We start from the raw sequence: 15,237 nt of genomic DNA, 5'->3' as shown, positions 1-15,237 counted from the left end.
TTTTTTTTTTTTTTGCAGTGCTGGGGTTTGAACTCAGGGCCTACACCATGAGCCACTCCACCAGCCCTTTTTCATGATGGATTTTTCAAGATAGGGTCTTGAGAACTATTTGCCCAGGCTGGCTTCGAACCATGATCCTCCTGATCTCTGCCTCTTGAGTAGCTAGGATTACAGGCGTGAGCCACCAAGCCTGGTGAGTGTTGTGACTTCTATAAGAAGGCTCAGCTCAATCCCAAACCCACCCCCCAACACTCAGAGTCTCAGCCATCTTGCTGTCCCCAAAGGCTGCTGCTCTCTTCCCTCCGGGCACAGAGAGAATCCTTGAGGTCAGAGACACTGAGCCATGAGCCTGACCTGGCCTTGTGTTCAGGTCAACATAGGGACCAGACAGAGGCTCAGCAGTGGCACTGAGAGCCCCAGCCATGCCCGGTTTTGCACATCTCATAGTGTGTGTGCATGCAAGGAGGCAAGAAGCAAAGCAGAGGGGTTGCGTGACCAGCCACACGTCTTGGCAAGCTACTTAACCACTGGGGGCCTCAGTTTCCCCATCAACAAAATAAGATAACAAGAATTAGCATACACTTGTGAGGATTAAAGGAGTTAGCATTTGTGCTAAAAGTTTAGACAAGTTCCCGCCACAAAGTATGCTCTGTGATGTGTTAGCCCTGGTACATTATTTCATCCTTTAACGGGGCACATTATCCCCTCCCTGCCCTTCCTTATACCTCATGACACTGAGGCTTGTCCACAGAGCACACCAAGCACAGGGCCACTTAACTTCTGAATGTTAGGGACACTTCTCATCCATAGGTTGGGAACTATCACCATGATTACTAAGAACTCACAGCGAATCTAGAACCCAAGTCTTGGAGGGGAGGAAGCTTGGGTGGACTGATGCCTGCAGTTTCTGCTGTCTCCAGCAGGGGGAGATCGGCACCCGGCAGTCCCTGGTACAGTAGACTGCTCACTATGGCAGTTTCGAAAGTCACATGCGGAATTATAGACACTGCTCTCCCCACACCCTTGCCTCTCCTACTTCCTCATCTCCCCCAGCTCCCAGAGGTGGGGCCTCCTGCCACACATCACCCTGTAGAACAGGTGTGTCATCTCTGCCTCTGAGGTATTCCCTGGCCCAAACTGTACCAAACCATCACCCAGGGTGGTCCTCCTTCAATTCTTGCACCAATAAGGGATGTCCAAGTCCAGGCCAGGACCTCTTTCACCCCCACCCCATAAAAACAACACAAATAAAAGACCAAACAAGTTTTTATTGTTTGATTAGTGCTCTGACTTGGAAGGACGAGAATGGGGTGGGAGGGGAAATGTCCAGTTTTGAGTCGTCAGAAATTCCTCTAACTATGCAAAAGATGAATGTTACAAAAATCACATAGAAAATGGGCCAACAAACAACGGCCCTGACAGAGGGCTCAAGGCACCTGGGAAGCTGAGAAATGGCCCAACCTGACTCCAGGTATGGCCAGGACACTGGGGCCAGGGCTGTACCCTGCCCTTCCTGGCTCATGAGGCAAACCATTCTTCTCTCCCCACTTACAAATCATTGCAGAATTGTGCCTTACAGGGGCATAATGACTACTGGCCAAGTCAATGCCAGAAATAAAGTGGGCCTGAGCTCCCCTTTCCCCACAGCCCAGGCCTGGAGAGGCACATCCTTGTTCCTCAGGCCTGGCAGTATAGACACAGAATCCACAGCGTGTGGCCGGGGGAAGCCCTTTGGGGGAGGCTCAGGCTGCCCCTGAGGGCACTGGCCCTTGCTGTCGCAAACAGGTGCGCACAGCCTGGGCTTTGGTCAATGCTGAGTGAGGGCAGAGGGGCCGCAGCGCAGTCCTGTCCAACTCAAGTGACTGGGAGGTGCTGTCCAGGCCATCGTGCTTAAGTCCCTGTCTCATCCTCACCCTAACTGGGATAGCAATAGTAGCATCCTGTGCTCGTGGCCTCCACGGTGGACCTAGAGCCAGGCCCCAGGAGCCCATCAGTGACAGAGTGTTCCATGATGATGTCCTCCACCCGGGTGACGTACAGGAGCGTCAGCAGCACCCCCAGGAACTGAGAAGAGAGGGCAGATCCAGTGAGAGCCTGGAGCGCATCAGGGCAGCCCCCTCCAGCAGTCCCCAGTCCCCAGAAACCCAAGCAGCCCATCAGAAGCCCTTATGGCACTGGGCACCCTAGAAAATCCCCATAGTGCAGACTGCTCCCTGCACTATGCGACTGCCCAGGGTCGCCTCTGCCCCTCCCAGACACCTCCCTATGGCACCTCCATGCTTCGACTCCTGTCTCCATCCAGCCCTGCCACACCTTATCAAGGGGACCTCAGGCAAATTACTTCACTTTCCTGAGCCTCAGTTTCTACCTCTGCAAAATGGGCATGACAATCAACCCCCCTCACAGAGACTGTGTCTATGAAGCACTTGGAAGAGCTTAGCAACCAATGCTAGTGTCATATGTTCTCTCCTCCCAGCCCTCAGCCCTACCAGGGATGCCCCTCCGACCCCCAGTGCCTTCTCAGTATTTCCTCCATTATCACCCAGCCACCTTCAGCTGACCCCATAGCCTGCCCACCTGGGGGAGCAGGATGCCCAGCAGGAGGCCTGCCATGACGGTGTAGTTGTCCATGAACCAGATGAGCACGGCGTTGGTGCAGCCACGCACATAGATGACATTCTGTACATTGAGGCGCTGTACAGGAGGAGGCCGGCAGCTGGCTGAGCGTGTCACCTGGCTGCCACCCAGTGGATGACCAGTCGGTCCCTCCACTACTCTGGGCCTCAGCTTCTCAAAGGTGACATGGGAAGGTGATCCTAGACCATGGTTCTCTAACACTGACTGGGTTGAGGAGTAAGACTGCAGAACTCAGGCAGTCCTAGTCCTCAAATAGCTGCCTGCCTGCGTGCTTCCAGATGCCCCAGGCATTGGCGTGGGTGAAAACTCTGCCTATACCATCCTGAGCCAAAAGTCAAACTCCAGGGCCATATGAAAGACAGTGTTTTCTGCATGGTTTTAATTTACAATGAACTTTCCAGAACCCCAGTCTGTAAATTAAGGAATGATTAGATTTTCCACAAGTGGAAAATCCCATACCATGAAACTTTGTTTCATGCACAAAATTATTAAAAAGTGTCTAAAATTATCTTCAGGCTATGTGTTGAAGGTGTGTATGAAACATAAATGAGTTTCATGTTTAGTCTGGAGTCCCCATCCCAAGAGATCTCATTAGGCAAATGCAAATATTCAAAAATCTGGAATACTTTGGTTCCATGCATATCAGATGAGGTCTGTATCTTATTTTCAGAATCTTACCAAGACTTGTTCAGTTTTTGGTTGATTTGAGACAGGGTCTCGTATGTTGCCCAGTCTGGCCTTGAACTCCTGGGCTCAAGTGATCATCCTGCCTCAGCCTCCCGAATACCAGGGACTAAAGGCAAGTGTCACCATGCCCAGACCTGTTCACCATTTAAAAAAAAAAAAAACCAACACATCAATGGCAAAAATGACACCAGTGGTATGCAAGTCACCAAGACTGGCACTGATGGCCCTGGAGGTGTCTCCATCTCAGGGATCCCTCTTCTTTGTGTCTTCTGCAACATCTAACTGCTGCCTGAGCTCTCACAAGTTGACATCTGTCCTATAGCTGTAAATTGCATTATTTATTTATCCTTTACCTTGGTTACATCATTGTGGCGACTGAAGTTGGGTGTGTAGACAGGTTATAGGATCTATGAATTTCATTTTAGGGTTATAAATAGGACATTTGCTATTTATTAGACAGAACGGCTATTGCCTCTGCTAGGTTGAGAACACTGTTGGTTTAAGGATCTCAGACTGAGTCAAGATCATCTGCTCCCCCACCACAATGTGTAATACTGATGAGATCTGGCTGGGATGCTGGGGTGCAGCTGCTGCTGGACCAGGGACCCTACTTTGAAAACCACTGCTCAGAGGCATCATTTTTAGCTCCCTTCCGCATGACCCCAGCTTCTTTCCTAGTCTAGAGAAGTCACCCCAGAAGCTGACCAAGGGGAGCCCCCAGAGAATTTCCTCTCCCCCAAGTAGTCCTGGATGCCAACTGCCCGTAAACCAGTGGCTTCAAGGGCAAAGACCAGCTGGGGCTGAGAGCTGGGCACATAGCATGCACCATGGCCTCATGCGGACAAGCCCAGAGTAGCAGCTTAGCAAACCCTGACAGGTGGCACTCCCTCAGCCCTTCTGTGTCTGGCAGTCCTGGCTCTGGTTCACAATCAGGAGTGTTGGAAAATGTGAGCAGCCAGGAGCCCCCTCCTCTAGAGAGCCCTCCACCGCCCTGGGGGTGGGACAGGAAGAGTAACATTTCTGGGAAAAGGGATTTTAAAGATGTTACCTCCTTGTCGATAGTTTTGTAACCACACATGGTGTTGATGACATCCGTCTGAAATGGAAACACAACAGCTATGACTTCTACAGTGCTTCCTCTAAAAGATACTGTTACTCTACCCATTTACCAGATGAAAGAACTGAGGCACAGAGTTGCAGTCTAGTGTGAAAGGAGCTTTGCAGTGCAGGGATTGAACCTAGGTTAAGTTTGCATCTTAGCCCCGTTCTCCTCTAAAAAGAGCCCAGCGGAGTATGGCAGGAAGGCTCATTTATGGGTTTGGGTGAGTGAAGGGCCCACTCCTTCACCAGCAGTAGCCCAAGAGTATAGAGAAACACGTGGTGCTGTCTCCTGAGACCACCACAAGCCACCTTCTCATGACCCAGTCACACCCCCGCTGGCTCTTAGTCCCAGCCCGCAGCTGGGACCAGGCTAGGCCTCTGGCCATGCTTCCCTACCCCTGCCACAGTGGCCTCATCATCAGATAGAGCCACCGACATGCCTTCCTGGAAGGACACCTGCTGTCCAGGACTCCCTGCTGCTGGTTAATTCAGGCACAGGGAAGGCTGTGGCCAGCCCAAGACCCAATCAAATCCCTTTCCCAGGTGGCCCCTGAGAACAGCCTGCCAGGGGCTCCTTCCATCGCTGCCTGTGCCCTGTGTGGTCTTGGCCCTCCACAAGGTGAGGCAGATTTCAGGTCCAGCCTGTGACCAAAGCCAGCAGCCCCACTGAGTGAATGCTCCACAGGGCTCAGGAGCACAGGCCAGCGATGACAGGGAGAGCACAGAGCAGAAGCATGGCTTTCAGTGTCTGGCTTCCTGGGACCTCACCCTGATCTGCACTAACCTCTGGCAGCTGCCAAGGCACTGGCCCACAGTGGCACTCAGTAAACACGAAGAACGATTGAAAAGCATGAAAGAACGAGTCCTCTGGCATGAGGGGGGTCAGTGAACCCACCAAGTGGGCTGTTTGGAAATAAAGTGAGGTTCACATGGGAGGCACGTGTCACAGGCCTGGCACGCGGAACAGCACTAGCTGAGGTCACACTGTGCAGAACCTCAGTTCCTGGGAAGGCAAGGAAGGAGGTCTGCTCTCTCTCCAGGAGATGACCTTGGACCACTCTAGGGAACACCCGAGTTCCTAAAAGCTTAAAAGTTCTTAAAAGCTGCTGGCTTTTAAGGTGCCCATGGCCTCCCAAAATGCACCTCCCACCATCCTCCCTTGTGCTCAGTCTGTTCCAGCCACATTGGTCTCTGTGTTGCTTCTCAGACATGCCAGGGCAATTCCCATCCCAGGGCCTTTGCATTTGCCATTCTCTCTGCCAGGGATGCTCCTCCCCCAGACACCCGACTCACCCCCAACTTCCTTCAGGGTTTTATTCAAATCTAAAAACACAGACTCTCCAAATCTAAAAATCACAGTTGCCCATGCCTCTTTTTTCCTCCTTAGCATTCACCACCTTGTGACACACTATCTTTTACTTGTTTTGTTTTTCACTTTCCCCACTATACTATCATTTCAATGCAGGCAGAGACATCTGCATGCATCTGCTGTACCCCAGAACTTGCAATGTGCCTGGCATAACGAAGGTCCTTAACCGATATTTGCTGAATGAATGACTGCACAAATACAAGTTGGGCTCCCATACTTCAGAGTGGACCTACTTGTGCCACCACCCTGGGTGGAGTTCAGGTTCCCACTGTAGTCCTCTGAGAAACTGGGGCCTCTCCACAGTAGCCCTCTGCCTAGAATGCTACCCTAAAACAGCAGGTGAGATTCCCAGACCCAAGCTCCTCTGGCCCAGCCCTTCTCAGGATAAACACCCTCGGCACTGTCCCTACTCCTGGGCGAGGACCCTGCCCACAGCTGCTCGGCTTATAGACTGGGGCAGTGGGCATTGGGAAGTGCAGATGTCACAGGGAGAATTTCCATGACTGCTCAGAGCATAAGTAATCACAAAGCTTTCTGTTCCATTGCAACCCAGAAACAGACAGTTCCTGCATGCATTAGTGACACACCAGGATTGAGAGGGTGGTGACCACACAGCTCAGCATCCCAAGTGACTCGGGAGGTGACATCTAAGAGGCTGGTGCTGGGGAGAGACGGAGGCTGACATTTATGTCACCAAGTGCTCCATTTCAGATGCTCACCAGGACCTCAAGGCCAAAGTCCCTGGAAACACCCAAAGCCCAGGTCCCATTCTGCCTGCAATGCTGCAGAGCTGGCTGCCCCACTGAGCACCTTCTGACACTCTCCTGGCTGGCACAGGACTCCAGAAAGTGGCTGTGCAACAGCTGCCTGCATTTCATCCCAGCCCTGCCAACCTTGGGCAAGACACCTACATTTCAGTGCCTCCATTTCCTCATCTATAAAGTAGGTACAGTAACAGTTCCTAACTTTCAGAGCTATTGTAAGGGCTGAGTTAATGCAACCAAGAGCCTGGGCCAGGCCTGTACATGCTCAGTAGATGCCACACTCACAGAGATGAGGCCTCCCACCAGGTGCCCCCTTACAGGAGTTCTTCCATGGGGCTCAGGAAAGCCTTGGCTGCAGCCACCACCTCCCCTCCACCCCAGCACCTGCATCGCACATGGTCAGCTTGGGCAGAGAGATGAGTGGCACTTGACTGGCTGGTAGCCCCCCTGTGCCCACCCCTGCAGTGCAGCTACCGTGTTCCTGATGCAGCAGGTGTAGGGCACTCCACAGGCTAGAGGCCCGGGGGCGCTACAGTCGTGGTACTGGTTTTTGCTCCAATCTCGGTAGTCTTCCCCGCCACAGCACTTGAACTGAGAAGAAAAATAAGCAGGAGAGAGAAGCTGGAGCCACCGTCATCACGAGGCCCTGGTCTGGAGGCAGGAAGGGCCCTGCCAGGACGCAATGTGTTTATTAGCGAGTGGGGTGCAGGGGGCCTGTGAGGTTGTATACAATCAGGTCAGACCTGTCAAGAGTGGCATGGTCATCCAGGAGGTGGTGAGCAACTGCCCTGGAGAGGCAGGATAGACACTGCTTCCAGTGGCTATCAGGGTGGTGACCAGACGCCAGGAGCAAAGTGCCTCCCTCACAATGGGGTGCACCTCCTTTGTCTTTCTGCCCCCAGGGCAGGGGGAAGCTGGAGATGGACTTTGTGGTGTCAGAGACCAGATTCTGTGAAGGCCCCGCTCATGCTGACTTGAGGGCACACACATCTGCCCCAGGCTCTCCCCTTAGCTTCGCACTCCCACTTCTCCTCCCCACACCAGCGCCAGTTCCTGGGGGCAGCTGTGAGCAGTTCTATGGAGGCGCCAGGATGTGCTGATCCCATCCTGGGTTCTGGACAGACAAAAGTGAGCTAAAATAGTGAGGGAGGCAGAGTAAGTGCTAAGAGAAAAGGCCAGAAGGGGTGTTGGGTGCCCAGACGTGGAGACACAGGGGAAAGAACAGGGTTCCTTGGTTGGGCGGTCAGGAAAGACTACTCTGAGGAGGAGCCATTTCATCTGAAACATGAACAAGAAAAAGATATATGTGCAAAAGCCCCACTAAAAAAAAAAAAAAAGCCTGTATTTCAACAGCCAGCACAAAGGCAGGCATGTCTGGAGGGCTGTGATTAACAGTAGAGGTGATAAGGTCAAGAAGGCCATCAGGGCTGGGAATGGTAGCTCACACCTGTAATCCCAGCTAGTTTTAGAGGCAGGCATAAGAGGATCACAGTTCAAGGCCATCCCAGCAAAAAGTTAGCAAGACCCTAGTGAAAGAACAAGCAAGGCAACACCTATCTTCCTAGCTATGCAGAAGGCAAAAGTAAGAGGACTGAGTTCTGAGGCTAGACCCAGGCAAAAGTGTGAGATCCCACTTGAAAAATGACTAAAGCAAAAAGGCTGATTGTGTGGCTCAAGTGGTAGAGCACCTGCCTAGCAACTGTGAGGCTCTGAGTTCAAAAACCGCCCCCCAAAAATTTTTTAAATTAAAAAATAAGTTCCAATCAACCAGAGTTGGAAGCTGGGCTTGTATTCCAGGAGCAGTGAGGAGACAGCAGGGAGTGCTGTTAGAAGCACAGCCTGACACTTTATGGACTTTCCACAGTGCCCTCAGGTCATCAGGTCTCAGGACCTGGAAGTGCCAGTCTGCAGCACAGTGCAAGGGCATTTGTTTTGCAACCAGACAGACCTGTACTCCAACCCTCACACCAACATTCCTAGCTGTGTGCCTGCAGGCAAGCTAACAGCCTCTCTGGGCCTCAGCTAATCTTATCTGTAAAGTAGGAGGGACAGCAGCCTCTTTGCACAGCTGGGTTGTGATTATGAGAGGCTGTGCGACCAACACCAAGCAAGTGGGAGCATTAGTCACCCCTTCCCCCACCCCAGGGAAATGAAATCTCCATGCCAGCTAGAGGCTGGTTCCAATAAAAACATCTTGCTCTACCCGGAGTCAGTGCTGGCAGACACATTCCTGGCAGAAAAGGGCCTCCCACTGGCTGCACCTGTTCTGCCTACAGAGAAGCTGGGAGCCAAGCTGGGTGTGGTGAGAAGCAGTCTCCACTGAGGGCTAGCACAGGGGACTGGGCCCATTGATCCTCCAAGATCATATTTCAGAAGGTGCTGCCATGGTCCTCAAACTCCACTGTCCCCACCCAGGGGAGTGTGAAATGAGCCCACCCTGTCTGGTTCTGAGCGTGTCTCCTGAGTCAATGCCAAGGGGAGGGACAATGACCATCCCTCTCACGCACACAGGAGCCTGAGCCTTGGGACAGAAGGAGATGGACAGCAAAGAGATGGAGGACAGGGGCTGGCCCTGTAACTGCTATCATTATGGCACCAAGAGATGCAGGACACAGGATCATAACTACCTTCAAGGAAGTGTTGTGGAGGGAAGAAAGGAGTCTTATTCTGTGCCCCATCAGGTTTAGCTCCCAGTATTAGGGACTCAGCAGAGCAGACTTGGGACCAGGGAGGAGGTCAGTCTGTCCCAAGAAAGGAGGATCCCTGCCCATGGGAGGTGCTCCCTGGGGCCCTGCAAGGTGGCTGGTAGCTACACCCTGCTTTGTTGTAGGCGAATTTTTTTTTTGGGGGGGGGCAGGAAGGACATGTAACTGGGAGAGCTGGGCCAGGCATGGGAGCAGACTGACTGATGACAGGCTCCAATTCCCCCATCCTTGCTGGATTATTCATGACCCACCCTTCCCTCCCAACTTGGCCAGCCATCTGCTTTGGGGATGGGAGGAAAGTCACCTGATCCTTCACCCCCACCCTCCTGAGCAGGGCCCGAATGGAGGGCAAGGGTCCTGAGGCATACCTCTGAGCCCAGGTCCCAGGCTCACCTGCTTCTGAACAAAGTCCATGATGTTTTTGAAGTCCAGATCGTCATAGTAGTTCTCAAGTCCCTTCCGGATGTTTTCATTCAGAAAGTCAATGGTCTGTGAAGAAGAAGAATTTACCAAGAAAAAAGGACCACGCACCAGAGGCCAATCAAGGTTTTCTGGAAGTCCAGATTGGCACAGAGCACCGCGTGCCTGGCAGCCCCCACCCACCTATGTGGAGTGCTTGCCTACATTCCCTGCCTGGGACACCTGTGACCTCCCTGTTTATGTGCCCTCCTCAGGTCTCCAATACCCAGCTGACACCTAAGCTCCTCTGCTATGCCCAAGCAGGAGTAATTTCCCCCATTTCCCTTACAGGTCATCAGTCCATGCCCTGAGAGGCCAGGTCCCTGCCTGGGGCACCTGGCTCTGAAGCAGACCCCATCCCAGTTCTCAGCCTGTGCTCTCTCCCCTACCCAGGGAGAAGCCTCAACTGGAATATTCCCTTTGTCCTCCAGTCCCACCACCACCATTCTTCCACCATTCAACCTCTTTAGCAGTACTGGAATTTGAACTCAGGGCCTGTACTTGGTAAGCAAGCACTCTACCACTTGAGCCACACCCCACCCTCTTTTGCTTAAGTTTATTTTTCAGGTATGGTCTTGCTTTTCAGAGCCAGCCTTAGACCACAATCCTTTTACCTCTGCCTCCTTTGTAACTGGGATCACAGGTGGGTACCACGATGCCCAGCTTACTGATTGAAATGGAGGTCTAACTTTTTTCCCAAGCTGGTCTTGAACCTCAATACTCCCATTTCTGCCTTCCTCATAGCTGGGATTACAGGCATGAGCCACTGCACCTGACCCTCCAACTTCATCTTATAGAGAAGGAAATTGAGACCCCCAGGGAAAGAGGATCTGTGGGGCAGGGAAAGAAGAGCAGAACTAGGTAGGCAGAATTGCCCTGGGTCACAGTGCAGGCTGGTTGGGGCCCTGGCCAGGACTGGGACTCAAGTTTCCTGACTTCCTGCATGGGCCTCACTCATCACTCAGTGTCTTGACCCATGGACCAACCAGTCCCCCTCCCAGGCTGGGCAAGGACAAACCCACAGGGAAGGGCACTGGCATGCCGCCCTCTCCCAGTCACGCTGGGCTTTCTGTATCAACAGCCTGGCTGTTGTGCTGAGATCTGGGAGCACAAAAGGCCCCACAGCGGGAAGGGGTGGGGGCAGGAGTGTAGGCAGCCCAGCTCCACACTCACTATGACAATCAGAGCTTTCAGAGCAGAGGCTGAGTACCAGCAGAAACCGGGGACAAAGGAGCATTCTTGGCTCTGGTGCCATAGAGAAGAGCCAGACAATTCCCAGGGGGCAGTACCCTGGGGTACACTGGGACAGCAGAGTCTGGGTTTCAAGCCCCCTCACAGCTTACTTCCCCTCAGTGGACCTCAATTGTCCCCTTGTGAACCAACCCTGGAGGCCTATCTTCGAGATAACTTCCAGATCTGAGGATCAAAGATAGCTGAGAGGGGTTGTCAAGCCTCATAGTCAAGAGCAAAGGCCTTGCTGGCAAAGACCTTGTAGCCACAGGCCTCAGCCACTTCTCTTAACTTCTAAGCCTCCATGCTCTCACCAGCAATTGGGAGGCAAATACTCTGCCTCATGGGGACGTTATGAAGTTAAATCAAATTAAAGCTACAAAAGTGTTTAGCAGACGCTGAGCACAGTGGCCTATGCCTCTAATCCCGGCTACTTGGGAGCTGGAGATTTGAGAGGATCACCGCTCAAGGCCAGTCCCAGCAAAAAGTTAGTGAGACCCCCATCTCAACCAACAAGCCAGATGTGGTGGCATCCACCTGTCATCCCAGATGCACAGGAGGCATAGGTAGGAGGATCATGGTCTGAGGCCAGCCTTAGGCAAAAACCCGAGACCCTACCTGAAAAAATAACTAAAGCAAAAAATGGGCTTGGGGGGGGGCGTGGCTCAAGTGGTAGAGCGTTCACCTAATAAGCTTGACACCCTGAATTCAAACCCCAATATCACTAAAGAAAGAAAAGAAGAGAGGGAAGGTGGGAGGAAGGCAGGAAAGAAGGGAGGAAGGGAGGAGGGGAGGGACAGAGGGAGGAGGGACAAATATTTCACACCTACCAATGTCATTAGTGAAAGATGCAATCCCAAGGGAAACTGAGGCCCCAGCTCTTGGAGGCAGCCTCTGGATGTCCTGGGGCTACCCTCACAGATGCAGTCTGAGCACAAAGTGACATGTGCAAGGTCACCCAGCTGGCCACTGGCAGAGAGGCTGAAACCAAGGTGTCAGACTCCTAATCTGACACTCTTCAAGGTACGAAGCTAAAAATGTCAAGTTCAGATTGGGGTCCTCTCTACAAACTGTTTTCAGTATCAGGAAGAGAGGACCAAACCACACGATGGCCACCTCCTCCTGAGTCTGCGCAAAGCCAAAGGAGTGACAGAGAGTGACTTAGTGCTCCCAAAGGCAAAGTCACTGCTAAGGAGTGAAGGCAGCTCTGGAGCAGACGTGGCCCGGGAAAGCCTGGCCATTGGGCTTGGGAAGAGAGACGACCCGCCTTCTGTGACAGGCTCTGAACTCACCGGCCCACAGTCTTGGCCCACAGGTCTGGCACTAGCTCCAGGGCAGGGGCTGGATGGATCAGCTGCCTGCCAGCCACATGGCCTGGGCAGAGCAAGGACCTGCCTGGCCTCAGCCCCATTGTTCCCAGAGACTGCAGAGCCTTTCTACCCTCTGGTGGCTGTGCCTCTGGGTGAAGAAGGGACAGGCCAGCTGGCTGGGGTGTGGTAGGAGATGCCTAAGAAACAGGATACCAGGGTGGGGTCAGTCTGCCACTTGAGGCAGGGCAGAGGAATGAGCTCACAGTACTGACTGACACGTTGCTGGGGCTCTTGGCTGAGCAGGATGCTGGGTGACACCAGGGTCAGAGACATGCTAGGACTCTGAGGGTTAGAATGTGATGCTGGACTGCTTCCTTCCACTCTCAAGGCACGAGAGACACAGTCCTGGCCCACTTCCACAGTAACCTCCACAGGGTTACTTCCCCCAGCACTGGCCACAGGGCAGGATGAGGGCAGGAGGAAGACTGCAGCTGGGGAAAGGCTGGCGGCCTGTGGGGAAGGGGTCTCCTCCTTTCCTGCAGTGCACCCCAGATCCTCTCCCCAAAACATCCTAGTCCTCAAGCATTTCCACAGGTGGGCACTAACTCCAAAGGAGGCTGTGTAAGAATCAGCCTTCCATATGCGAGGTGGAGCAGGGCCCCCGTGAGGAAGGGAGGCCCCGCTGGAGGCCTGAGACACCTCTCAGAACAGGAGGGGCAGGAGGAACAGATGGCCCTTGGCTATACGCAGCAGCTGTCACAGATCCCATGACAGAGCTCTTTGGGTCCTGCTGGCTCTTATGAGCGTGTGATTTCTGGCACTATACACATGTGCGTGTGTGTGCATATGTGCATGTGTATTCGTGTGTGTGCATGCATGTTTCCCAGGGAGACAAGTAGGACACTGAGGTAGTTCCTGTGCTGTGCTGTGCTGTGGCTGCTGGAAAGGTAAGGCTGAGTGACAAATCCCCATGGGCTGGCAGGTCACACCATTTGCTAAGTGTAAAGTCATATTCTATGGGACTCAGAGGGCCAGTCAGAGTCAGGGCCCTGGGGGAGAGGGCAGGGAAGGGGAAACTGCTTCTGCTGTCACTCCCAGAGGTCAATCACACCAGTGCCCTGGTGCCCAGCTCTAAACCAAGTCACACCAGCAGGGGCAGTTCCCGAAAGGACGAGAACACCACCTTTCACCAGCGCTGGCAGTCCTCGGAGGGTCATGTGGCCCAGGCTAAATGAACTCAAGAGAAAGCAAACACCAAAGCCATAGGATTTCCAGCATGTTGTTTAAGCCACCAGATAAAGAATGGTGCTTCCTGGATTTTTCTTTCAGAGCCAGTTTCCAGCTCTCTGAGGCCTCAGCAGTACCATCCCTGAAGAGCTCCTATGCTTTCAATGCAGGAGGACTCAAAGGGGCTGGGGCCTGTTGCACAGCTCCCCTCACAGGGTTCTGGAGCCTCCCATGGGCTGGCGGTACAAGGACTCAGGTCCCTCTGGGGATGGAGCCACCCTGGGACCCTGATGGACGGACAGAGGCTTCCATTGCTTCCCTGGCAGCTCCCAAGACCCCAGGCTGGAAGCCTGGCCTCTGGCAGCACAGCTGTACCAAGACCAGCGGGGTCTTGGGACTCAGAGGAGGGATGCCCAACCAGGACTTCTTCCTTCCTTTTTGTGCCTCTGCTGAGCTGTCATCGCTTGGCCTTCCCAGTCCCTCTAGGAGGTGGGACTCTCCTCATTACCCCAGATGCCAGCCTCTGCCCCAGCCCTGATAGAGGCCCAATCTGGCAACCAAGAGTCAAAGAGAATTCCCAGGAGTCAAGGCTATAAGGTTCTTTGCGACTATTTGCCAGAGCCTTCCTCAGACCAGGCCAGGGTCACAGGACACTGGGGCTCTAGTCTCCAGTCCCCAGTGGCCCTGACGTGCTGTGGGGGTCTGGACAGGCCACTGCAGAACCTTCTCTACCTCTGCAGCCACTAGCAGTGTGGCTCTAGAGCAGGATCCACAGGCTCAGGTGCACTTGCTCTCTCCTGCTCCTGACCTCAAGGTGTGCCCAGACCAGCCAGTGCCAGAGCCAAAAAAAAAAGACAACCAGGCTGGAGTTCCCCACCATTTGCCTGGCGTCAGGAACAACCACAGCACCCTCTGGTCAAGACCAAGAAAGAGGCCACCCACCCCACCTGTCCTGCTGGTGGAGACATAGGGAAGGAGGTCAAGCATACCAGCTATAGCCCACAGCCTGCAGGGATCTCTGTTCAGCTCTACCTACCTCCAACACCATGGACAGACTCACAAGCAGCCTCAGATCAGGCTAGGGATGACAGGAGGTGTCGAGAGAAGGAGAACCAGACAGGTATGGGTCACTCAGACCCTACTCCCACTGTGGGGTCAAGTCACCTCACGTATTCCTGCTGCTCCCTGCTCTGTGCTGGCTCTCCAGAGTAGGCTGCTCACCCACATAAACAGAGAAGCCACTTCACTCTGACTGCTGGGTCCTGCCTGGCAGCAGAAGCCTCACCCAGCTCAGGGGCTATTAGAGAATTTTTCCTTGGCCAAGGTCTAGCACCTCCCAGAGAACTCAGCATGAAATCTTTAGCCCGATGATGTGTTCTCATTTGTCACAAGTGGATTCTTGGGGTTAACAGGTAGCCTGTGGTGCTATATTGTGGTTCAGAGAAATCCGTCTTTCCTTGATGAAGAAATGATGGACTTGGGAACTTTCCTCCTCCTGGAAGCTGACCTTGATCGCTATTTACTATTTCTACCTGCACAGCCCCTTTCTACCATCAGCAGTCAGGCCACTCCTTCCCTGACCTCAACACTGGCCTGTCTCTTGTTTTACAAAATCACATTGCATTAGCATTGCAAGGGACATTTTTTTAATATGGCATTTTTCCTCTTGACTATAAAAAAAGAAAAGATGAGAACTAGGGAAAAAAAATATAAAGGAGAGGGGAAAAAAATCATCCTCATCTTATCCC

At 53.1% G+C, this 15,237-nt stretch overlaps 1 protein-coding gene across 3 annotated transcripts in view; it reads right to left on the bottom strand.

Moving 5' to 3' along the window:
* Positions 1-1,248: 1,248 nt before the first annotated feature.
* Tspan15 (tetraspanin 15) overlaps positions 1,249-15,237 on the bottom strand; it is a 47,401-nt gene continuing 33,412 nt past the window's right edge. Inside the window, exons 4-8 of one of the 3 annotated variants that reach the window (XM_074079037.1) lie at positions 9,657-9,752; positions 7,033-7,149; positions 4,373-4,420; positions 2,578-2,787; positions 1,249-2,064 (exon numbers count right to left, since the gene is read on the bottom strand). In XM_074079037.1, coding sequence (XP_073935138.1) covers positions 1,915-2,064; positions 2,578-2,787; positions 4,373-4,420; positions 7,033-7,149; positions 9,657-9,752 — 621 coding nt within the window. In that variant the 3' untranslated portion in view covers positions 1,249-1,914. The remainder of the gene's footprint in view (positions 2,065-2,577; positions 2,788-4,372; positions 4,421-7,032; positions 7,150-9,656; positions 9,753-15,237) is intronic. The other 2 variants (XM_074079038.1, XM_020161995.2) reach the window with 2 other exon arrangements.

The sequence above is a fragment of the Castor canadensis genome, chromosome 7 (assembly GCF_047511655.1).
Source record: "Castor canadensis chromosome 7, mCasCan1.hap1v2, whole genome shotgun sequence".
Lineage (NCBI taxonomy): Eukaryota > Metazoa > Chordata > Mammalia > Rodentia > Castoridae > Castor > Castor canadensis.
The sequence above is the reverse complement of the archived record's forward strand: the minus strand, read 5'-3'. Positions and strand labels throughout refer to the sequence as shown.